The sequence below is a fragment of the Elephas maximus genome, chromosome 19 (assembly GCF_024166365.1).
Source record: "Elephas maximus indicus isolate mEleMax1 chromosome 19, mEleMax1 primary haplotype, whole genome shotgun sequence".
NCBI classification, from domain to species: Eukaryota; Metazoa; Chordata; class Mammalia; order Proboscidea; family Elephantidae; genus Elephas; species Elephas maximus.
In genome coordinates this window covers 30,175,011-30,199,846 of record NC_064837.1, presented here as the reverse complement: position 1 = coordinate 30,199,846, position 24,836 = coordinate 30,175,011, and the positions used below count along the sequence as shown (strand labels likewise).

Below are 24,836 nucleotides of genomic sequence, written 5' to 3'. Positions count from 1 at the left end.
TCAGTTAGCTCATTTAAAAACCCATACAACCAGTTAGAATTCAATGGAATACATATAAAAAGCATCGTTTTTATATCTTAACAAGATTTAAAGGCTATACCTCTTCCAATTGAAACCTCCCTAGATGAACCTTCCCGGGAAGAGTTTCATAATTTCCTACAATTTAAAACAAGACAACTCAACCCCTCACTTTGTCCAGATTTCTTACCTGGGTTGCCAAACTCAAGACCTGCTGGACCAGCTCCTGTGTTTCTGATGGTTTCTTTAGAAACAGCTTCACTATGGCAGTAAGCAGAGTGAGCTGCACCTAAACAGACATAATCTGAGTTACTGTGGGGCCCTTCTGATTTTGACTATGAGACAAAGGCTAAGCTCAGTTGTTACCAACAATAGCAGTCAAACGTATTCATCGTCTAAAAACTCACTAGCCACCTGTCCTCAAATTGCATTTTTGGCACCAAAGTACATGCTAACTGATAGACATTAAACTGGTTCCTCACCAAGTCTTTTATTATTTACTTCCACCAAAAGATCCAACTTTGGAGGAACTATGGACTCATCTATCATACTGGGGCAAGAGCTAAGACAGTAGAATTATTTTAGATCAGTCAATGAGGGTTGGGCTGCTGGACAAACAAGGAGATAAGCAGCGTCACCAAGGACCTTGCAGAAATGCAAATGCTTAGGCCCCATGGCAGACCTAGTGAATCAGAAACTTTGGGGGTGGGGCCCAGCAACCTGTGCTTTAACAAGCTCCCCAGGTGTTCCTGATATTCACTACAGTTTGAGGACCACTGGCCTAAGTTACGTAGGATTGTTCTGCCAGGAATCGGTAGAACTGAAAAATGTCATCCCTGTGGAAGAAAAATGAACATATCATATATACATAACACACACACACAGTTTCTATATATACATAAATACATACACACATACTATATATAAATACGCTCATACACATTCAAGAAACTGCCTAACCTTGACTTTCCCTGAAATCTTCCTAAAGAGATCTAGGACACAGGATATAGAAGAGAACTTACCTGGGTGCTTTCATCGTGAAAACCCTCTAGGAAGCTCTCTAGTAACTCATCTGCATTGTCAATTCTTTCAGCATATTCTCCCACGATCCAAATCATAGCTGCTCGAGCATCTGGCTCATCGAGCGAGTCTAAGTTCTCACACAGAGTAGCAATGATACTTTCATACCTGATACAACAAAATTGACCATGGTTACTGAAAGCAAAACTAAGAACTGTATTCAATAGTGAAACTAAAAAGCAAAACCACAGACAAGGCACCCTAAAACAAACCACCAAATTTCTAAGGCGTTTAGTCAAGAGAATGTACAGGCTTTTAAGTCAGAAAATTATAAATGTTTAATATTCTTCATTTATGTTTTAAGTATTAGACCTTATACCTTTATAAAAACTCATAAGATACTCTTTTCACATAGGAAAAAAAAATCTGTGGTGTAAGATAATACCACTACCTTGTATTTATAACAATCTTTCTCATAACTAGGTCAGAGAAATTCCATTTTGTTTTCAGGAAAACAGACAAAAACAGTATCCAGACTACAAACAATAACTCTGTCCGTTAATTCACCTCTGTTTTTTTAATAGAGATCTTTATATTCTTTCCTTCCAAGGTCCCTCATAATAATGATTTATTTCTCCTAAGAAACAAGTAATTCAAATTCTGATTTTTATATATTCTCTCATTTTTATCATGCTGAATCCGTATCTATGGCTAATATAGTTTAAAGCTATATTAAATGAATGACATTATGTAATAATTTACATGTGGACAACTCAACAGTACACTTGTTTGCCTTACTTCCACTGATAAATCCAGGCCCTTAATAGCTCTTTCTTAAAATTCAACTGTCACAGTCCTTATTAACGTAAACCAGAAATGGATGTATTTCTCTACAAATAATATTGAGATACATATCTTTATCCTTAATCAAGATGTTTAGAAGCCCAACACTCCCCTTTTCTAAGAGAATGGTAAAGGTATACAGTTCTCTTTCTAAAAACAGTTTTTCTAAAATTTTTTAATATACATATAATGCTTAATAAACCACTACCCTGCTGAACTATTTACTAGTTTCTGAGCACACTTAACACTTTAAAGACTAATCAAAAGCTTCAGCAGAAGGTATCTCTATGATTACAAAGCAAAACGAGATTCTGGGATACTTACAAGATCTGTTCTTATTTCACTCTTTCAGATTCTTTAACAGTTTGCTTTCAAAAACAAACCTGAAAAGGTATTTTTGCTTCATAAACTAAGAGGCCTCAATTTGAAAAATTGTGGGGAGAAAATGTCGATTTTGCATGTCTGTATAGAACAGCTACAACGCGTCAGAAAAGGCCTGAGACTGAATTGTTACGTGTCCTGTAACTTTCCACAAAGTACTAGGTAACACGCAAATGACCAACGCAGCTGTCACGTTCCTGGCTTTAATGGTAGGGTAATCGTATAATTTATCATCCAAACTGAGATATTTCTGACAGTAAAAAGGGGCATGGTCATTAAATATGCCGGGGTAACAGCAGGAACTGAGATTATGCCAGAGGCAACCTAGAATATACAGTTATCCAATTTAATGGTAACTTTACCAAAGAATCTGATTATGCTAACTTCAATATATCCCAATGGGCAGTATACAGTCAGATATAGGTTTAATTCTTCTAAAAGTGATAACTGAAAGTAATAGAGTGAAAAACCAGGTTTTAATTCCTGTGCTAACTACCTCACGTGTTTCTGATTTTTAATAAAATATCCTATTACGACCAGTTACATTAAAAAGAATAATCCTTCTCAGCCAATTACAAAATGTCTTGCTTAAAACAGGAAACCCTGGTGGTGTAGTGGTTAAGAGCTACGGCTGCTAATCCAAAGGTTGGCAGTTTGAATCTACCAGGCGCTCCTTGGAAGCTCTATGGGGCAGTTCTACTCTGTCCTATAGGGTTGCTATGAGCCGGAATCAACTTGATGACAATAGGTTTGGTTACTTAAAACATAGAAACACAGAAATATTTGGACATACTTATTGGGATACTTTCGGAAGATGTCCCGGATGACAACAATTGCCTCTTGGACCACATAATTTACTTTTGTCTGGATGAGATCAAGCAATGTGCTTACACAGCGCTCTGCAGATTGCTGCGAAGAGGAACATAAAAAACAAGAAATCAGACAATCTGTCCAACAGTACCTTAAAAGAAAAACAACAACCAAAAAACTCTGAAACATACAGGTGCATCAACTATACTAAAAGGTTATGCAGTTAATTTGACCAAGATATACTAGATGCTAGGCTATCTGATGTAGATATATAGAAGTTTTACATATACTCCAAATTTTACTTATTACAAAATATACTGACAGATAAATCAGTTCAAATGAAAAGAACCACCCTGGATAGCTGGCAGAGTAGAACTGAGAAGAGAGTTATAGAATAAGCCAAGGTAGGAGGCTCTTAGCTGGCGTTCATGTGTTAGTGGAAACAGCAGAGGTGTCTTTAAACTTTCTGAAATGAGATGCCAAATTTTTTACGTGCATGTATAGTAGGATCTGATTTTTGTAAAACATACACCTATGTAGGACTACATGAACAAGGATTTAAAATCATGTAACCAAATCACGTATACCATGCATCTCTGGGAGAATGGATGGAGAGAGAGTGTTCTATTTCTGTTTATCTTAATTTGTAGTCTCACAATGAACAAATACGGCTTTTCTAGTAGGCATAATAAAAGTTTTTTTTTTTTTTTCTTTTTAAATTACGGGATGAGACAAAAATGGTAAAAACTAAGGAACAGAAGAAGTGAGGAATTCCTGATCTTAATGCCTTAACTTCTCTCAAGCAAATAAAATTACTTCATTTTATTTGGAAATTAAAAACGGCCAGGGGTTTATCTCCTCCTTAAAGAAAAAGGCAAAAATTACTGGGGGTGGAGGGGTAGAACTATGGGGTTGACTTTTCGATGGTATTTACTCAACAGCTTATTGCTTAATCTTTACGCTAGCCAACTTAATATAACAAAATTATAAAATTTTTTACCTCAGTACGTTTATGGCAACTAGAAACACCTGTGTTTACAGTCATGCTAAAACATCAACTCCAATAAACTCTTAAAGACACCTAAACTTCCACTAATAAGCCCCGTTCTCTTAGCTTAGCATTAAATTAAAATTCATTTTTTCATTTGTCACATCTTTGAAACCAACCACACATTATAAGGGTAGGCTGCCCTGAAAGAAAGCAGCAGCTCAATTTAGAAGCTATACAGAAAGTCTATTACAATTCCCTTGCTTCTCCTCATCCCATGGGTAGGTTAGTTATGAACAGGCAATTATTGCCCACCCCTTGCCCAAAAAGCTGTGCCTGGTCTAGACAACTCTTTCAAAGTGATAAACTTGCATGGCTGAAACAACTCTAGGAAAACTTTTAAGGCAAATCCAGGCAACCTGGGATAAGACAGCACTACATAAAAAGCAGGATTCTTAAAGGCTGAAATTAGGTTTCCAGGGAAAAGCACAAATGCTACCAAAATCTGTCCCAAAATTGTCTTCGTTGGTAAGTAGGTAGTTATACCTTGATAAAAATGTATGTGAAGTATGGTGATAAAAAAAGATATATATCAAGAACAAATAAACAGACTTCCATTTTTCAAATGCAGCAACAGAAGCATATTAAGTATCTGAAGCCACTGAGCTAGCAGAACCAGAGTTGAAACCAGGGTTAATTAACTTCTTGCTTATAACTACTAGTCCACTAAATGATTTATCAATGATAACTACATGGAAGAAGCTCTAACTGGAATAAAAACAAGGGAGGTCAACTGGGACCTTGGCTTTCACAGAAGCTTCTGACATAGCATCTGCCTCCTTCTCTTCCTGTGAAGTACTGGTCATACTGTACAAATTATTTCAGTATCCTTGAGAAGACATATGGCCCAACCCTCTGACTCTAAGAATTACATATAATCAAGTAGCAAGAACAAATATGGGGCTGTGAACCCACAATAACATAGTGAACAGAGGCCATCATTAATTTCAACAAATTTTGAATGAGGGAAAACAAATGGAGGGCTGGTGACTGATGAAGCACGACAAAATAAGTTGCAGTGCATAATACCTGCTGGAAGGCTGCAGCCAAGCTAGAAACCAATCTGCCCTCTAAGGCCACAGAGGGGCTCTTCAAGAGGCCTTTCAAGTAAAGGTCAACTCACTATCTTAAAGCTGAAACCTGCTAATTAACAGCCTAATTAGCTGTCCTAATCAGCTTTCCTATTGTTTCATTCTTAAATATAAATGGGCTGCACTTTACTGTATTACATGGTATACACCCCAATTTAAAAATCATATATACGTATGTATATATACATAGATATGCAGTGCAGTGGGTTTCTCTTACATATGGCCTTACTGGCCTTGGGTTTATAATTCTGCCAAAACGATTAGCTGAGCCACAATCTAGCAAGGGATTGGTTGATTACTATGCAAATAAGGGCCTGAAAATCCACCCAGTAAGATTGAGCCCCTTGGGGTCCAGCTCAGAGATTGGTGGTTTTATCACCCTGCTAGGCTTATATAAGGGCCAATCCCACAGAGGTTAACAGGGACTTCGCTATCAACAAGAAGAGCCTAGAGCCGAACGCATCCTTTGATCCCAGGGTCCCTGTGCTGAGAACGTCCCAGATCCAGAACAGAGACAAATGTAACATGGAAGGCGGCATGAGATGGCGCAAGATGATGGCAAACACAGCAAAGTCTAGCAGCAGAGAAACAGCGGTAGGAGTATGAGTCGCAGGACCAGGAGACTGGTACAAGACGGTGCGGTGGGCTTGCCAGCTCAGAGAGAGAGAGAGGCGGCTGTGGTGGGCTTGCTGGCCCAGAGAGAAAGAGAGAGAGAGCTAAGTGTCTTCAGGCAGGAGGCTTGCTGGTGGAGTTAAAAGCTGTAACACTTGCCCGAGCCAAAAGGGACCGGCCTGCAGATGCGGCCAAGAGACGGGTCCAGCGTATGTGCGTGGCCAAGAGATGAGCCTCTTACTTCCAAGTTAATTCTGATCCCAAGTTGTAGCCTGTTACTTCCCTAATAAACCACATAACTAAGTATGACCTGTGAGTTTTGTGTGGCCACTGTGACTAATTATCGAGCCAAGCAGAGAAGTAGAGAGTACTGTGGGGAGTGGTAGCTAGTGTCAGAAACGGTGAAAAAGTTGGGGTGGAGGTACGTCTGACCTGTACCTCACAGGAACCAGCTTTGTGCTGATCCTGGTTTTCATCTCTCCTCCTGAATGCAGGCAGTTCCTCACACTAGATTACAGACACGTAGGTATTTATGCGACCATCATCATACCATGTCCTAGATAATTAAATTCAAAGTGCAGAAACAAATCAAAAAACTGTAATTCATGTCTTTTGGGATACAAGAAAATATTGCAAGAATTAAAAAAAGAAGAGCAATACTATGAAAAAAGGTTCCAAAACATTAAAGAATAATAAAGAGAGGCTTTCTGGGATGATGGCTGTGCAGAAGCCAAAAAGCAATTCAAGCAAAACGACAGACGAGTTTAAGAGAGAAGGGTCTAGGACAAAAGGGAGCTTACAGATTTTGATACTATGCTTGAAAAGCTGGAAGAAGATAGGAGTCCAACAAAGATATACAGTGTAAGAAAAAAAAGGCCAATTACAGAAACTCCAGAGAAAACAAAAGGTTCTATAAAAAAGAAAATACAATCATTGCACATTGTATGGCACCACATATTTATGTGGCCATAGTATGCAAAATAAAAAGAAGAAATATTATCTCAATTTACAAAGAAATCAATATAGGACCAAAAATTCATAACTATACTGGAATACAGGAGAGAGGAAAAGTAGGAATAGGAGGATTATGAACTATACTTATCTCATAGCACAAACCTAATAAACAACGTCTACTATTTTAGTAAATCCATAACCAACTGGATAAGCATACTATTTAGAAGTATGGAAGTAAGCAAAAAAATAACTAAAACAAGCAATAGTTAAAGAGTTAAAAATTATTCCCTCTGGTAACAGGGTCTAGGTAGGGAAGTTCTTTAATATTTTAACTATGTGCTTTATTATTCCGATAAACTAAAAAAAAAAAAGTATTTAAAATAAAGGAATGAGGAGAACAGTCAGAAAGCTGTAATGTGATCACAACTACCATGGACACTTGCCTCCACCTTGATGGCACACCGTCCAATGGCTCGCACAGCTTTGCGAACAAAGTCAACATCCACCTCTGTGGCATATTCCTTCAGTTCTGCCAGAACCTGTTAAAAATCCAGGAAGTGGACAATGACTAAGGATTCTCAAACAGCAATTTCATGTCCTAATTTCTTCTAAAGGTCAGAACTTAGAATCTAAGTCACTATAAACTTGAGTCTGCTGAAGTCTGACCTGTGCAATGTTGGCTTGGGATGCCAAACGAATCATGATGTCCAACTTCTCCAGTTTAACATAGATGGGATCGTTGTACTTCACAAAGAAGACTTTGATTTCCTGCTTCAAGATTTCAGGCCTGTGGCACACAAACACAAGATAAGGAAGGTGAAGGCATGTATCGATACATTCTTCCGAGTTTGTATTAATATCTAATCTGTGCCGCTCTGCCAGTCCCTCTTCCCCAGAAAAAGAGTCACAAACTTTCTCTACACCCCTCTATTCTTTTGAGTTCCATCTGACTATTTTTATCCTTTTTAAGGGTCAGGGTACATGTTGCCAAGAAGAACTGCTGGAATAACAACAATCCCACTCTAAACTGCAGTATACCAGGCAACTCTGGTGGCGTAGTGGTAAAGAGTCTGGCTGCTAACCAACAGGTTGGCAGTTCGAGTCCACCAGGCACCCCTTGGAACTCTATGGGGCAGTTCTACTCTGTCCTATAGTGTCGCTATGAGTCGGAATTGACTCGACAGAAATGGGTCTGGTTTGGGTTTATGGGTTTATGTAGTATTACCAAGGAGCCCTGGTGGAGCAATGTTAAGTGCTCAGCTGCTAGCCAAAAGGTCAGCGGTTCAAATCTCACCAGATGTTCCACGGAAGAAAGATGTACCAGTTTGCTTCTGTAAAGATCACTGCCTTGAAAACCCTATGAGGCGGTCCTACTTTGTCCTATATGGTCACTATGGGTTGGAATCGACGGTTGATGGCACACAACAACATGTAGTATACCAAGGAACTCTGGTGGTGTAGTGGTTAAGTGCTTAGATGCTAGTATACCAGAAAGAGACCCTTCAGAAAATAAATGGAATTCTAGGGCAACACCAGGCATTTATTACAGGAACACTCCAATATCACTTGTTAGCCTCCTGATCTGGGCAAGTTGTCCTGCCACACATCATTTTCATTTACATACACTAAAATTCTAACATTGGTCTACTTAGGATTGATATTATTAAGCTGAATTCAAAATTACAAATACTTTAATCACCAATTCATTATTTCCCAACCTTTTCTGGACAATTAGGTTGATGTTCCTCAAGGCGACGTACTGCACCTCTGGCTCCCCAGACAGCAAAGTGACAAGTGGAGGGGCTAACTTCTTCAGCAGCATATTGTAGTAGTCAGAGTCCTTAGGTAACAACTCTAGAAATTTCATTAGGACTTTTACTGCTGAGAGCACCACTGCTGAGTTGGCATGGGATAGCCGGGGAGTTACCCGCTCACAGATGCTGAGGGCAGAAAAGAAAAATTATTATCCTGAATTACAATTTCTTTACTCAATCCATTCTATAAGCTAATGTGTCAGAGTCCCATGGCCCAAATATTGAGAAATTAGAGAGTCAATTAGAAAAGTCGAAGCTCCATGCTTAGGTAAAACTGGAATCCAACACAGCAGAAGCCTCGTTCCCAGCAAACTACAGGCAGAGCAGGGGCATCAGGAAACCAATAATAAGGGATGTTTACAATGGAAGGACACTAGCAATACCCGAAAACACTTGAAGCTCACACCATTTACCTCCTGTTTTATAGTCCTCTCTGTCTCCCCACATTATGAAAGGGCTCCCTGCCTCACAGCCTATTTCTCCTCAACCTACGGGAAGTCAAATTAAGCAATCTGAGGGTTATTTCATAGTGAGAAGGAGCAACCAACTTGTGGCTAGAGGTTTCACTGTGAGATGCAGAAGGAGGTGGGCTGGCAGAGAAAACTACCCAGTCCCTTGCCTCAGGATTATAATGGAAACTTCATAAGTTCTTCTTCTTCTTTTTTTTTTTTAATATTCAAATACCATTGTAATGCTCTCTCAACCTTTTCCCCTTCCCCTAGCCCGTGCCACCTTCATTTAAATGCCTCGAGAAATCTTGTATATTTAATTATCTGTTGAGGATTTTTCAGAGATTAACCTAATTTTAATAGCTCTTAAACATCACGAGTGGCTAGCTGACTACATTCAATTATGGATACAAGTAGGTTGTGTTTCTCTTTCTTTCTCCTGTATCTGCATGGTTGACTCCCTGATCTCCTTCAAATCTCTACACAAATGCCACTGCCTCAGTGAGGCCTTCCCTGGCCACATTTTTAAAACTACCACCTCTCATACCCAAATGCTCAGCATTCCTTAGAGCCTTTCCCTACCATATCTTTCTCCTTAGTACTTATCACCATCTGACATGTTATATACTACATAATTAATTTTGCTTACTGCCTCTCACCTCACTCCCATCCCTTAGAGTAAGTGCTCCATGTCCACTGCTGTATCCTCAGGGCCTAGAACAGTGCCTGATGCATAGCAGGGGCCCAATAAATTATTGCTGAATGAATGAATAAGTGTGATATGTCGATAACCAACAGAAAATAAAACTCTACCTTAGGTAGAGTTCTCTCCTGAAGATATTTGTACTTTCAATGATGGAAAGAAACTATCAGGGTGAACTAAGTCCAGAGGGAACAATTTCCCAGACAAGTGAAGAGCACTTACATTATAGTAGCTTGGAAATCAGCTTCAGCCAGGCAAGGAAGGTTCTTATCTACCGTAATTAAAATATGTCAACTTTAATGAAGAGCCAACAATTCTTCAGAAGTACTTTGCCTAGTACAGTGCCTATATATATAACATGCTCAATAAAAATTGGTGATAATTTCAACTCTGTAAACTAAAATGTGTGTATGTGCATATCAAATTTAGTAGCCAATTTCTGATAGTCAAAGGAAATTTATAACACTAAGTGATAGAGGACTGAGCTGCTACTGTCAGAACAATCCAGGTATGCCTTCCAAAATCTGCTCCAAATTCAGACAGATGTGATTTCCATATCTAATGGAAAGCATCATGTATTCTGTCGACTGTCATTCCTAGTAACCAAAGCACTTTCTCTAGTAGAGAATTACAGGTATAGTTAAACTTAATAACTAGTTATCCAGCCACTTACTATGCATCTAATAGAATAAAAAGTTTGTCCTTACAGAGAAAGACACTCAATAACCTTTGTTTGCCAAATGGCCAGGAACTGCTGTGTGGGAGATGTGAGACAATGGTGATGGGATTTTGGCAGGTGGTGACTGTATTGTTCAAACAAGAAACGAAAAACACGCAGCATTTAGAAAGAGCTACTTTGGTATAGTTTACTCAACCATCAAAAATGTCCCTAAATCCAGTGAGAATATACCTTGGAGAAAACAACAATACCTACCCCACAAGCCACTGATCTTCCTCAACAAAAGAGACCTTTATTCTAACAGCAGACACTAGAACTTATTGAGTGAAGCAAGACTCCTTGATTCTATCCAGGAAAACAGACTCACCTCTGAGCCTCCCGGTCGTCTTTAGGGTTGTAGTTAGATAGGCAGTCGAGGATGAAAATCTGGCCCCACTCAGTGCACTCATTCAGGGCTGTTAGCAGCTTATTAATGTTCTGTGGGTTCAGATCAAGCAGATTGCTGTTTGGGTGAGACTCGCTGATTTCCGACAATGCTGCTACAGCATTAGCCACCACCTGGGAAAGAAGAGATATGACCTTGATTCACCAAGAACAGTTAACTTAGACAAATACTTCATCAATCGTCTCTGGATCACTTTATAGATCTCAACTCATAACCATTCCTGAACATTTTACCTGTCATATAGAAATAGAGAAACTGCTTTGAAAACATATATTAAGCTGCTAGTGATGGCATTCTAGAGCTTCCTACTAGTCAGGCAACCTGGCATTAAAACAATTCATATGTTAGCGGAGTCTCACACATGATCTACCATTAAAGCATATGTTAGCCATTTTAGTAATACTCAAAACTATGAATAAAATCAAGGCATATGAACAGCTATAGAAACAGCAAAGTCTAAATATGAAATACATACATTCGGCAACAGAAAGAAAAATCTAGGCCAAATAATTTTATACGTGCCTGGGTGTGTGTATGGTGGGGGAAGTTACGCCATTAAGCACGTGTTAGATTGTAAGAAAATGTGGGCTTGAGATCCTAGTTCACTAGTACGCGATGTTGGGACAACACATATTGTCTGAATACCGGGGATAATTTAATCCACCTCACTTTAGTTTAATCTGAGGATAAACTCAGATGACATTATGTATAAGTGGTTTCCACAAAGCCCTATGTAAACTTAAGGTGATAATATTCCTGTAATTCATCAAGTTGCATATTTTTTCACATTAACACCTCTGAAATTCGGATGCATTTTATAGTCAATGACATGTCAGCTTAATAGGCAGAATTCTTCTTTCCTGGTCATACATAATAATGCATCTCATAATCAGTAGCATCTTAGATTCAACGGAATATGGCATATCCCCAATGTATCCTTCCTTTACATGCTATGATAAATGAAAAATTGCTACCTGAGACAACAAAGTAGAGGCCTATATCCTGACTAACAGAACTAGGAATCTGTATTAGTTACAAGAAGAAAATTCAACTCTTTATATAAAAATTACAGATTATTTATAGTTAAAAAACCTACAACCAATGCATATGTAAATAATTATAAAAGACTGCAAAAAAAAAAAAAAAAGGAAGAAACGAAAGAAAACACAAAAATCTTTACTATGGCCCTATTTAAGTGAGTTTAAAACCACATTTTACAATGAAGCTCCCAGCTGCTACTAAAGATTAGGTGAGGCTGAATATTCTTTACGCATAAAATGTGATGGGAAATAGCAGCTTCAGCAATTATGTTGCTGAAAAGATTGAACTGTACTGTTGTATTGAAAGATTATACAAAATGTCAATACATTATTAGTTTCTACTTAAGTCCCTTGCTAAAAGCATGAGAAATCATGAGTTGAATGATTATTCTTTTGTAACCAAGAGAAGACACATAATGGCCACAATTCTGCTATTATTTTAATATCTATGCTGCCTGGGTAGTGTGCAAATTATCCCAGCATATGATTTTACATAGAAGATAAATGTCTAGGAAATCTGTATCCATTTTTATGTACAGAATAATGATGCCACAAATAGAATCATCTCCAGCCATAATGTGGTAATCAGAACAAAGATTCTAATATGAAAAATCAGACTCACTTGATAAATATGATTACGGGTATAATATTTTATTGTTATTAAGACAAATCAGGAATAATTACCTAGTTCACTTACTGGATGGTAGCATGTACAAGGTCCTTCTCTGATGTAATTTTTGTTTGCTAACTTTACCACATGGGGCCCTGGTGGCGTAGTGATTAAGAGCTATGGCATGCCACGGCTGCTAACCAAAAAACGTCAGCAGTCCAAATACACCAGCTGCTCCTTAGAACCCTATGGAACAGTTCTACTCTGTCCTGTAGGGTCACTATGAGTCAAAACTGACTCAAAAGTGACAGGTAACTCCACCATCAAGCAATGATGAGATAATTATCTCCCCCATCATCTCAGTGCTTTACAAGCAATGAAAAACTATCTTATTTCCTGTGTACAATACATTACATAGACCTGATTATAATACATAAAGGATTAAAATGTCATATTGGAAGACCAAAAGTCTGCTTTGATCTAGCGCTGCTACCACACGACCAGTTTTGTCAAAAACAAACCTCCTACCACAACTCACCACTTCTGCTAGCCAAACCCTCTTCATGTTAGAAAAAAACTTATAAAGGCTGTTAATAGCAAACGTAGAAGAAAAGGTGAGATTTGAAGAAATTAAAAAGAGCAATGGGGAGAAAAGGAAGAGAACAAGATGCTGAATAAAACGATCGATCATAATCCCTCTGTTATTATCATAAGCAATTGGAAATTAAACTAAGTGTGTAATGCAGTTAATGAGGTATCTGTTCTGGTGTTTTAAATGGCAATTTCCACTTACTATCACATATAAACAAGAAACAGAAAATTAAGTCTAATTAAAAGATTCAGAGATCAAATTAGAAAATTATATTTAGCAAAGCCTGCATTCTGAGAAACGCGATCACTGAAGACACTGACCAGAGGAGATGCTATTCTGCTCTCCAGTACCAAACTCAATTCTTCTAAAACTCTTCAAAGTTCCTTCCATCCTACCATTCCATTTTCATCTCCTAATCTTCACATTCAGACTGTTCTGTTTTCAGGAACTTACTAAGGCAGGCCCATAAGGGAGTTTTTCTAGTCAGTAAGCCATGTTTCTCTCACTCTTTAATGGAAATTCCAAATACGCCAGTCACAATGATTCTAAAGTAGGCAAAGAAGAAGATGACTTCAGACAGGAACCGGGAGGCTAAGCCAGACAGGGAAGGGAGGAATACTTACTTGTCAGTGTTTATACTTTGTATCTTTGGAATTCTATACTACGTACATATGTTGTCAATTAAAAAAAATAAACTTTAAATAGATTGAACCTTAAGATTCACTCATCTAGAGAACCTTCTCCAAACAATATTTCAACATCACAAAAGAGCAAATCCAACCCTTGCAGTAACTGCCTTGATTTATTCATGGGTTCAAACAATGGTATGCCTCTTTCACTTGAACCATGACTTTGAACTTAAATTGTTAAGATTACTATGTATAATTTTTTTCCCTAAGAAAACTGGTATTTCTCAGGAAATAACACCACAAAGAAAACAATGGCCTCCAAAACAATTACCTCAGAAATATTAGCGTTCCCAAGAAAGGGATTTATAAAAGAGGGTACTGCTTTTAAAATGGATTTATAAATAGGGTTTCTTTAAAGAGTAAGCTTCCTCAGTATATTAGTTGACTTATAAAAAGTTGGCATCTATGCTACACAGGAATACATCCATAGCATTAAAAAAAAAAAAAAAGACATCCATCTTGCCTCCCAATTACGGAAAGCTCCACTCTTTGGGAAACTGCAACAAACATTCCCCTGGTAGACCTAATACAACATGTATTTACCTCATATTTATCAAACACAAACATGCATAAACGCACACATACGCAAAAGCATATATAGGCACACACATAACACTCAATACTTATTATTTATAGAGTACTCTTTCTCTACCTTAACTACAGACTTCTCTTCAATTTGATAGTTCCTTAGGGGTCCTTGGAAACCCTGGTGGCATAGTGGTTAAGTGCTATGGCTGCTAACCACAGGGTCGGCAGTTCGAATACACCAGGCGTTCCTTGGAAACCCTATGGGGTCGCTATGAGTCAGAATCGACTCAATGGCACTGGGTTTGGTTTGGTTTTGGTTAGGGGTCCTTAGAGTCTGTTATTTATTTATTTATTTTTAATTGAGGTGAGATTCACATAACATAAAATTAACCACTGGAAGGTAAACAACTGAGGGGCATTTAGTACATTTAGTGTTGTGTAACTACCACCTCCCCTATAGTTCCACATTTTCATCACCCCAAAAGGAAGCCCTATACCCATTAAGCAGTTACGCCCCATTCCTCCCTAACCCCAGCCCCTGGCAACCACCAATCTACATGCTGTTCTATGGATTTACCAATTCTGCATATTTCATATAAATGGAATCATACAATATGGGACCTTTTGTGTCTGACATTTCACTCAGTATAATGTTTCAAGGTTCGGGCACATTGTAGCATGCATCAGTATTTCATTTCTTTTTATGGATGAAAAATATTCCATTGTATGTATATACCATAATTTGTTTATCCATTCATCCAATGATGGGCACTTGGGCTGTTGCCATCTTTCGCCTATTGCAAAAGGTGTTGCTACGAACATGGGTGTACATATATTTGAGTACCTCTTTTCAGGTCTTTTGGGGAATAAACCTAGCGGTGGAACTGCTGGGTCATACAGTTAATTCTATGTTTAGCTTTTTGAGGAATATAAATTGTTTTCCAAAGCAGCTGAACAATTTTTACATTCCCCCACCAATTTCTCCATATCCTTGCCAACATTTGTTATTTTCTGTTTTGTTTTAATTACAGCCATCCTAAAACTAAAACCAAACCCGTTGCCATGGAGTCAATTCTAATTCATGGCAACTCCATGTGTTACAGAGCAGAACTGAGCTTCATAGGTTTTTTTTTTTTTACTGTAATCTTTACAGAAGCAGATCATCACGCTTTTCTCCCACTGTGGGTGGGTTCGAACCACCAACCTTTGAGCTAATAGTTATGCACAAACCATGTGCGCCACCAAGGGACCTTGCAGGGGGTGTGAAGTGGTACCTCAATGTGACTTGTTGCATTTTCCTAATGACTAATAATATTGAACATCGTTTCACACACTGGCCACCTGTATATCTTCTTTGGAGAAACACCTATTCAAGTCTTTTGCCCATTTTTTTGTTGGGTTATTAGTTGATTTTTTTTTTTTTTAAGTAAGGAATTTGTGTTTTGACCTACTTTATACTATACCTGGAGCCCTGGTAGCACAGTGGTTAAATGTTTGGCTGCTAACCAAAAGGTTGGCAGTTTGAATCCACCAGCTGCTCCCTGGAAACCCTATGAGGTGGTTCTAACTCTGTCCTATTGGGTCCCTATGAGTCGGAATCGACTCAACGGCAACGGGTTTTTTTTTTTTTTTCTTTTAGTTTATACCTAAGATTCTGGGTAACGCAAGTGGCTTGTGATTGACTGCTAACCTAAAGGTTGGTGGTTCCAACCTACCCAGCAGCTCCACAGAAGAAAGGCCAGGAGAAATGCTTCCATAAAGATCATAGCCAAGAAAACCTTATGGAGAAGTTCTACTCTGTCACACATGGGGTCATCACGAGTCAGAATCAACTTGATGGCAACAGGTTTTGTTTTGTTTTATACTGTACCTAACAGAGTTTCAGAGATAAAAGAAAATAATGGTTAAAATTTATTGCATACTTACTATGTGCCATTAATTCTCGTAACAACTCTGAGGTGTTGTTATTGTTGTTGTTTGCCATCAAGTTGATTCCGACTTAGTGACCCCATAGGATAAGGGAGAACTGCCCCATAGGGTTTCTTAGGCTTCTTTATGGGAATAGATCATCAGGTCTTTTCTTCCATGGAGCTGCTGGAAGGTTTGAACTGCCAGCCTTTTAGTTAGGACCCAAGCACTTTAACCACTGCGCCACCAAGGTTCCTCAACTCTTGAGGTAAATTCCCCCCCCACCCCCAAAAAAACCAAACTCGTTGTTATCGAGCAGATTCCAACTCACAGCAACCCTACAGGACAGAGCAGAACTGCCCCACAGAGTTTCCAAGGAGCAGCTGGTGGATTCGAACTGCCAACCTTTCAGTTAGCAGCCGTATCTCTTAACCACTGCGTCACCAGGGCTCTACTCTGAGGTAGTTACTATTAAAATCCACCTATTACAGATCAGGAAAAAGGGCTTAGAGAAGTTCAGTGACTTGTTTAGGGTCACACAGTAAGAAAGGGATAGTGCTGAAATCTGAATTCAAACCCGTGTCTGATTCCAGCATCTGCGTACTCTGTCCCCAGCATTCACACAAGGTGCAAGGGCTGTGTGAATTTCAACTGGGGAAAGGGGGAGAAAAATCAGGGCTGGGGGAGGATAATGTAACCAGAGTATTACTTCCAGATAAAGGTGACACGTAAATTCATACAAGGAAGAAAAATGTATTCTTCTGCTTTCATATATTTCAGAGATAATATCCTGATAGCACTTAAAGAGGCAAGATTTACTATCCAGTTATAAAACCTGATTCATTTTATATACCTCTATTTTATATGCAACAATTCTGAGGACATAAATTTGATCTCATTTTTTAAAAAAAGCAATGAGTTGGAGCAATGGATATGGTTAGAAAAAAAAAAAAAACGTGAAAAAAGGACTCTAAAAGGAAATGTGGATATCCATTGAGAGTGGAATATCATAGACAGAAGCTCCTTTATAAGAAGTCTTTCCCACATTTCCCCGTCCCTTTGATTTTCATCCTGCACTATAATTTTATGCATTTTCATAGTAGCCATAGGACCCAAGAAAGATATCACTTTCAGTATAGTGAGCAACTTCTTCCCATTAACTAAATTACTGTTTAGAGGAGTTTTCATTTCCAACAATGACCTTCAAGGTCACTCTGAACAGATTTATGCTTCAGTTTTTCTTTTCAATTTGCTATCCTTTTGGCTGGTGCCCCTGAAGATGTGACTAAAATAAAAGCAGCAGAATAAATTAACAAAACTATTACCATGAAATACACATGTGGTTTATTTTTATCCTCTTAAAAATCACCCACAGTTTGGGATTTTGTTCTCACCTTAATGGAGAGACAACATGTTAAAAGCACAGGGAACATATATATTCATCCCGTGGCTGTATCAGTAGTCATTACCATCTCCTCAAAGAGACAATGACTATGTTTTTTTTTTTTCCTTAAAGTAAAACTTAGAGCTCATGTCTCAATCCAAAACACTGTCCAGAATGCCAACTGATAATATGCCTACTGTATTACATTCTACAAGGTCGCTATGAGTCAGAGCCAACCCGACAGTACCTAACAACATTACATTCTATAATGTTCAGGGTTTTTTCCCCCAATTTTTCCTTTCTGGAATGAGAGCCAAAACTTACCATTGAGCCAACACACCTCATTGTGGCAAGAAAGTTTAAATACATGGTAACAAGTTTACAAATAAAACTCGATAAAAGTCATTATTTAAACTGGTGTAAGATATGATCTGATAAGATACAAATACTCTCAAAGTCCAAACACTACAAATATCAACAAATAGGCAAAAGGCACTCCTAAGAAATCACTTGGCCCACAGACTCTAAAAGTACACTAAAATATGCTGTAACGTGAACAAAACATTTAAAATTACACCACTTACTATCTTCCTTTTCAGAGTAAAAGTGCTCTCTTGCCAAATTAAAGCCTTGACATCATCTTAAAGGGGGCACTAAGAATTTAACGAGCCTTGATCCTTTGGTGCACCACTGAATTGCTATGTACAACAGATCTGCTTCCAGGAAGTTGCTGATGAGAAGTGCTGTAAAGGTATATCCTTGAACAACCTTTTAAAATTAATTCTACAATGATTTGGTAAGTAATATTGTAAAAATATTTAGCTCCGTTTGTAGGTGAGGTGGAAACCCTGGTGGTGTAGTGGTTAAGTGCTACGGTTGCTAACCAAAGGGTCGGGAGTTCAAATCTGCCAGGCGCTCCTTGGAAACTCTATGGGGCAGTTCTACTTTGTCCTATAGGGTCGCTATAAGTCAGAATCGACTTGACAGCACTGGGTTTGGTTTGGTTTTGGTGGATGAGGTGCCCTCAAAGGTAACCTAAGAAACAATGTCTGGCTTTAAATAACCTATACAAAAAATAACCTATATAAAACAGTTTCAAAAAATTAAAAAAGATTTTTTGCCATTGAAAGATTAACCCTTCGAAATTACTGATATGAAGCATCACAAGCACTATAGAATATAAATGCTTGTTAAGATTAAGGGCTTTGCCAGCCCTCTACCCTTTAATGCTCACAACAATCCTATAATATAAGCACTATTTGTAATCCCCACTGTGCTGATAAGAATACTGACGCTCAGGGAGGCCGCACAGCTTAGAAATGGCAGAACCAGGATACAAACCCCATTCTGTTTGGTTACAGAGCAGGAACTTTAACACAATTGCTACAGTGACCAGAAGAAAAATTCCATTTCACAGCTAAAAAGCACGTTTCTGTTTTTCAGGTACTTTTAATACAGAGTAGGTCAATGCTTTATAAATGAAGTGACTAAATGCAATTTAGTATCCTAGACTGAACTGTGGAATAGTAAAACATTCCACATTAGTAGTAAAACTGGTGAATTTAAATGAAATCTGTAGTTATTAATAACAACCAATGCTAATTTCTTAGTTTTGACAAGTGAATCATGGTTACTTAAGATGGTAATTTCTTAGTTTTGACAAGTGAATCATGGTTACTTAAGATGGGAACGTAAGTGAAGGGCACATGGGAACTCTCTGTACTATACACTTTCAACTTTTCAATAGATCTATTTTCCCCAAATGACTTTATTTTTAAAAAGCCTAACTTGGTAATGTGATGATGAAATAAAACCAACGATAATGATTTAAAAAAAGGGAGAATACATGGAAAAATATTTCCACAAAGTACATTAACAAAGGAAAACAAAAAGTGTTTGCTTTCTTTAAGTAAAGAGAAGGGCTCAGATGAATGGTGGGAAACACAAAGGTAGGCAGTCTGCCTTACATCAAAGCAGCCTCCAATGAGTCCACTTACTCAACATTTCAATCCTTCAGAAATTACCCGCTGCCCCTGGTCACCCTTTCAGCTCAGTAATGAGGTCACTCCTGAGGTTCACCCTTCAGCCAAAGACTGGACAGGCCCATAAAACAAAAGGAGACTAAATGGGCACACCAGCCCAAGGGCAAGGACTAGAAGACAGGAGGAATAAAGCTGGTAATAGGGAACCCAAAGTTGAGAAGGGAGAGTGCTAACATGTCGTGCGGTTGTTAACCAATGTCATAAAACAATACGTGTACTAACTGTTTAATGAGAAGCTAGTTTGTTCTGTAAACCTTCATCTAAAGTTCAAAAAAAAAAGTTAAAAAATAAAAAGGGGACATGGATTAAAAAAAAAGTGGGGCAACTGGAAAAAAAATTACCAGCTGCTCCTCTTTTAGTATCAAGCGTAACATCATTCACGTGTAGAACTCAGACACAGGCTGGACATATTAACTCCTGCATTTCTTTTATCAAGTGCCTACCACCCTCACATGTCTAAAATTCTACCAGCTCCGTAACTCCGTATTATGAACATTCGACATGAGGAGTATTATATGTTCCTAATTTCACTCACGTTTAATATTTTAACTTTGTAACTGTCACTTATTCATACATACTTCTGGATTACTGAAATCATATAATTAAAGTACCAAATTAAGTTATGTCAGTTAAGTTTTGCTATGCTTCTCGAACTACCCTCACTAGACAATTTAACATAGCGCACATGGACACCAAATATATTCTGACAAAAAGCCTCCCAGAACCTAGAAAGCGGCCCAGATAGATGAGTTTTTCAACATTCATCATCTTAGACTGACAACCATACTTTCTAATGCTTAAATAAGAATTACAATAATTGGGAGATGCATAATGTTACTTCTGTTCCTCAGTAATAGCTGCAGCTTGTGAAGCATCTACTTAGGAACCCCTGGGTGGTGCAGTGAACATACTCAACTGCTAACTTAAAGGATGGAGGTTCAAACCCACCCAGAGGAGCCTCAGAAGAAAGTCCTGGTAATCCACTACTGAAAAATCAGCCCGTGAGAACTCTGTGGCGCACAGTTCCACTCTGACACACATGGGGTCGCCACGGGTCACAACTGGTTACATGCCACACGTTATGTTTTTAGATAATATATTATTCTGTAAAATAGATAGGAAACTGCATATTTGCTCAAGACCATATTTTTAGTAAGTAGCCAAGCCAGGACTCAGACAGCAGCCACTCTGGCTCTAAAGCCTGTATGGTATTTCTATAATCCATAAACCTTGGCACTACTGTGAATTTGGGCTGGATAACTTTATTTGGGGGAACTCTTTGTTGCACGATTACAGCATTCCTGTTCTCTGCCCATTAGATGCCATTTGTACCCCTCCTCTCAGTTGTGACAACCAAAAGTGTTTCCAGACATTACTAAAGGTCACCTGGGGAGCAACACTGATCCTGGTTGAGAACGACTGTCAACATCCCATGCAGCCTCTATGTGCTGGCTAGCATGCAGTCAAAACACACACTTCCTTCTGAGAAGACAAGTTATTTTTCGTAATAGAGTTTTCTAGAAAAAGTTCAAATTCAAAGCAGCTGGAAGTTTAACTAGAGCCTTTGCTGAAGGGTAACCTGGGCCTGCGTTGTGGCTATTCTGAAAGCATACTGCTTTGGCAGAAGAAACTTCAGAAAATGAAAAAAATGTTTTTAAACTACTTTTTCAGAGGGGGTAGAGCAATGGAGGAGGGGTACTCCCACGGTCAGCTCTGAAAGTGACGTAAGACAGAACTCAGAAGGCCTAAAAGACAGAGCTCAAAGTGGCTATGTGGCAAACCAAGGGGACTCAGGAGCACTGAGCTCAAAAACAAAAAAGCAAAGTGTATGTGGTGGAGTTGTCATGCTAGTCAAGTGGCATATACACTGCTGGTGGGGATGCAAAACGGTACAACCACTTTGGAAATCAATTTGGCGCTTCCTTAAAAAGCTAGAAATAGAACTACCATACGACCTAGCAATCCCACTCCTTGGAATATATCCTAGAGAAATAAGAGCCTTTACATGAACAGATATAGGAACAACTATGTTCACTGCAGCACTGTTTACAACAGCAAAAAGATGGAATCAACTATGATGCCCATCAACCAATGAATGGATAAATAAATTATGGCATATTCACACAATGGAACGATAAAGAACTATGAAACAATGATGAATCCATGGAACATCTCATAACATGGAGGAATGTGGAAGGCATTATGCTGAGTGAAATTAGTCAGCTGCAAAAGGACAAATATTGTATGAGACCACTATTATAAGAACTCAAGAAATAGTTTAAACAGAGAAGAAAATATTCTTTGATGGTTACAGGGTGGGGAGGGAGGGAGAGGGGTATTCACTAATTAGATAGCAGGCAAGAAGTATTTTAGGTGAGGGGAAAGACAACACACAATACAGGAGAGGTCATCACAACTGGACTAAACCAAAAGCAAAGAAGTATCATGCATACGACCAAACACTTCGAAGGCCAGAATAGCAGGGGCGTGGGTCTGGGGACCATAGTTTCAGGGGACATCTGGGTCAACTGGCATAACAAAATGTACTAAGAAAACATTCTGCATTCCACTTTGGTGAGTGGCATCTGGGGTCTTAAATGCTAGCAAGCAGCCATCTAAGATGCATCAATTGGTCTCAACCCACTTGGAGCAAAGGAGAAGAACACCAAAGCACAAGGTAATTATGAGCCCAAGAGACAGAAAGGGCCACATAAACCAGAGATTACATCAGCCTGAGGCCAGAAGAACTAGATGGTGCCTGGCTACAACCGATGACTGCCCTGACAGGGAACACAACAGAGAATCCCTGATGGAGCAGGAGAGCAGTAGGATGCAGACCTCAAATTCTTGTAGAAAGACCAGACTTAATGATCTGACTGAGACTAGAAGAACCGACCCCGGAGGTCATGGTCCCTGGACCTTCTGTTAGCCCAAAACCGGAACCATTCCCAAAGCCAACTCTTCAGACAAGGATTGGGCTAGACTATAAGATAGAAAATGATACTGGTGAGAAGTGAGTTTCTTGGCTCAAGTAGACACTTGAGACCATGTGGGCAGCTCCTGTCTGGAGGCGAGATGAGAAGGCAGAGGGGGACAGGAGCTGGGTGAAGGGACACAGGGAATACAGACTGGAGAGAAGGAGTGTGCTGTCTCATAAGGGGGAGAGCAACTAGGAATACACAGCAAGGTGTATATAAGTTTTTGTATGAAAGACTGACTTGATTTGTAAACTTTCACTTAAAGCACACACACACACACACACACAAAAAAAAAGTCAAATGGCAGATTGTACCACAAACATGTTAACTGGAGTTGGAATATCCCAAGATGCTTCTAAGAGAAAAACAAAAACCACAGTTAGCAAGAAAACCCTAATGTACGGCTGAAAAGCTAGAGAATACTTACTATTGCCCAAAAGTCCATTTTTCTTACAAATGCAAACTTAGTGTAATTAAATTTTTTAAATTCTAGCATCTGAGAAGAAAACATGGGGGCTATTTTGCCATAATTCCAAAGTGTTTCCTTATTCTGAATACAGGATTACTTTAAAAATAATGGACTAATAAAATTCACATCTGAAAATAAGTTCAGTTCTAATTCCTTCAGAACAGGTTTTATTATATGAATTTGTTCAGATATCAAAAGAATCAGAACCTTTTAAATCAATATCATAGCAATAATATTTACCTGTGCCTAACGTCTACTTCATAACTACAGTAGCAGCCATCACCTTGTGACCTCCCATAAGCCATGTGCTTTAACAGGCACTTTTCACGTGATAGGTCAATTAATACGCACAACAACTCATTAATCCTCGTTTTACAGACTCAGGGCGGTGAAGAAACTTGAACAAGAGCATAAAACTAGGAATTAATAGTGAGAATTTTTTACTTCAAAGTCCATCTTTTCTCTCTTAAATACTATTTCACTGAAGGTCAGCTTTAATCAAAGTATAAATGATAAAATAACCACAGGAAAGAGTTGTGTGCTATCCTCCCAAAATGACAGGAAATGAAAATATAATAAAGTTTTATTACCTGCAGCAAGGCACACTGCCCAGGAACCAGACAGGAGGTCAACTTAACCCCAAGAGTATTTAGATCTTGATCAACATTTTATTCTCATATTAGAAGATTTCAAAGTCACTTCTGCAGTCGTCTGGTGCTTTTACATCTAGAATGCCCTTCTGAAATGAGCTATAAGAAAACTAAGGCAGAACCCCTTGGAAGCTTTAATTTCTTTAGCAAGAGATTCTAACATTCACTGGTGCAGTGCTGCCACCATGTGGAGCAGCATCTGAAAAAGTGGAATAAAATTAAGAGCAGTAAAATTATCAGAGTGAGAGGATCGAAAAGATTTCCATTAATAAAATAGTTTTCAGATAACTGAAGGTCTCAGGTTCAAAATTTTAACCATTTTGAGAAAATGAAACAGTTCTTAGTGTGTCTGCATACAGTGCATTTATACACACATTCTACTGTATATATATATAATATACACAACAGTGTAAGATCCATGAAGGGACTCAGAACTAGGTCAGAAATTTGGCTACATCACTACTGGCTGTATGTTCATTCTTTAGCCTCTCTGAGTGTGCATTTCTTGATCTGTAAAACAAAATAACCTCTACTTCACTGGGCAGATATAAGAATGAATTAAAGTATTTTAAGCAAAAGTATCCACCATAGGGCCTGGCCCAGAAGGCTATTAAATTTAAATTTCCCTTTTCCTAGTGACACGAGGCCATCATAAGTCTCAGGAACTTCTGAGATGTCTTAGCTATCAAACCTTACATTCTATCACTAGGCCTTGGAAGTTAACATTGATGCACTCATTCGTTCCTTATCAGCAGCATTTCACTCTACAAGACACCATGCTCTCCTGGTTTTCCTCCTATCTAACTGGCCACTCCTTCCCTATCTCCTTTGCTGTCCTTCTGCATCTCCCAACCGCCTAAATTGGGAGGCGCCCAGAGCTCTTCTCTACGTACTCTCATTCCCTGGGTAATCTTGTTTAGTTTCATGGCTTTAATTACCGTCCATATGCTATTGACCCCCACATTTTTATCTCATCTTGGATCTCTCTCCTAAACAGGCTCATACATCCAGGGGCGGCCTAATCGACATCTCCACTTGGCTATCTAATAAGCACCTCAAATTTAACACATCCAAAAGTC

At 38.7% G+C, this 24,836-nt stretch overlaps 1 protein-coding gene across 4 annotated transcripts in view; it reads right to left on the bottom strand.

The window, feature by feature from the left end:
- The window catches only part of AP2B1 (adaptor related protein complex 2 subunit beta 1), a 139,150-nt gene that overhangs the window by 83,248 nt on the left and 31,066 nt on the right, over nucleotides 1-24,836 (bottom strand). For all 4 annotated transcript variants that reach the window (XM_049858689.1, XM_049858692.1, XM_049858691.1 and 1 more), the window contains exons 6-12: nucleotides 10,790-10,980; nucleotides 8,496-8,717; nucleotides 7,444-7,564; nucleotides 7,221-7,316; nucleotides 3,056-3,171; nucleotides 1,041-1,206; nucleotides 209-307 (exon numbers count right to left, since the gene is read on the bottom strand). In XM_049858689.1, the coding sequence (XP_049714646.1) occupies nucleotides 209-307; nucleotides 1,041-1,206; nucleotides 3,056-3,171; nucleotides 7,221-7,316; nucleotides 7,444-7,564; nucleotides 8,496-8,717; nucleotides 10,790-10,980 (1,011 nt within the window). The remainder of the gene's footprint in view (nucleotides 1-208; nucleotides 308-1,040; nucleotides 1,207-3,055; nucleotides 3,172-7,220; nucleotides 7,317-7,443; nucleotides 7,565-8,495; nucleotides 8,718-10,789; nucleotides 10,981-24,836) is intronic.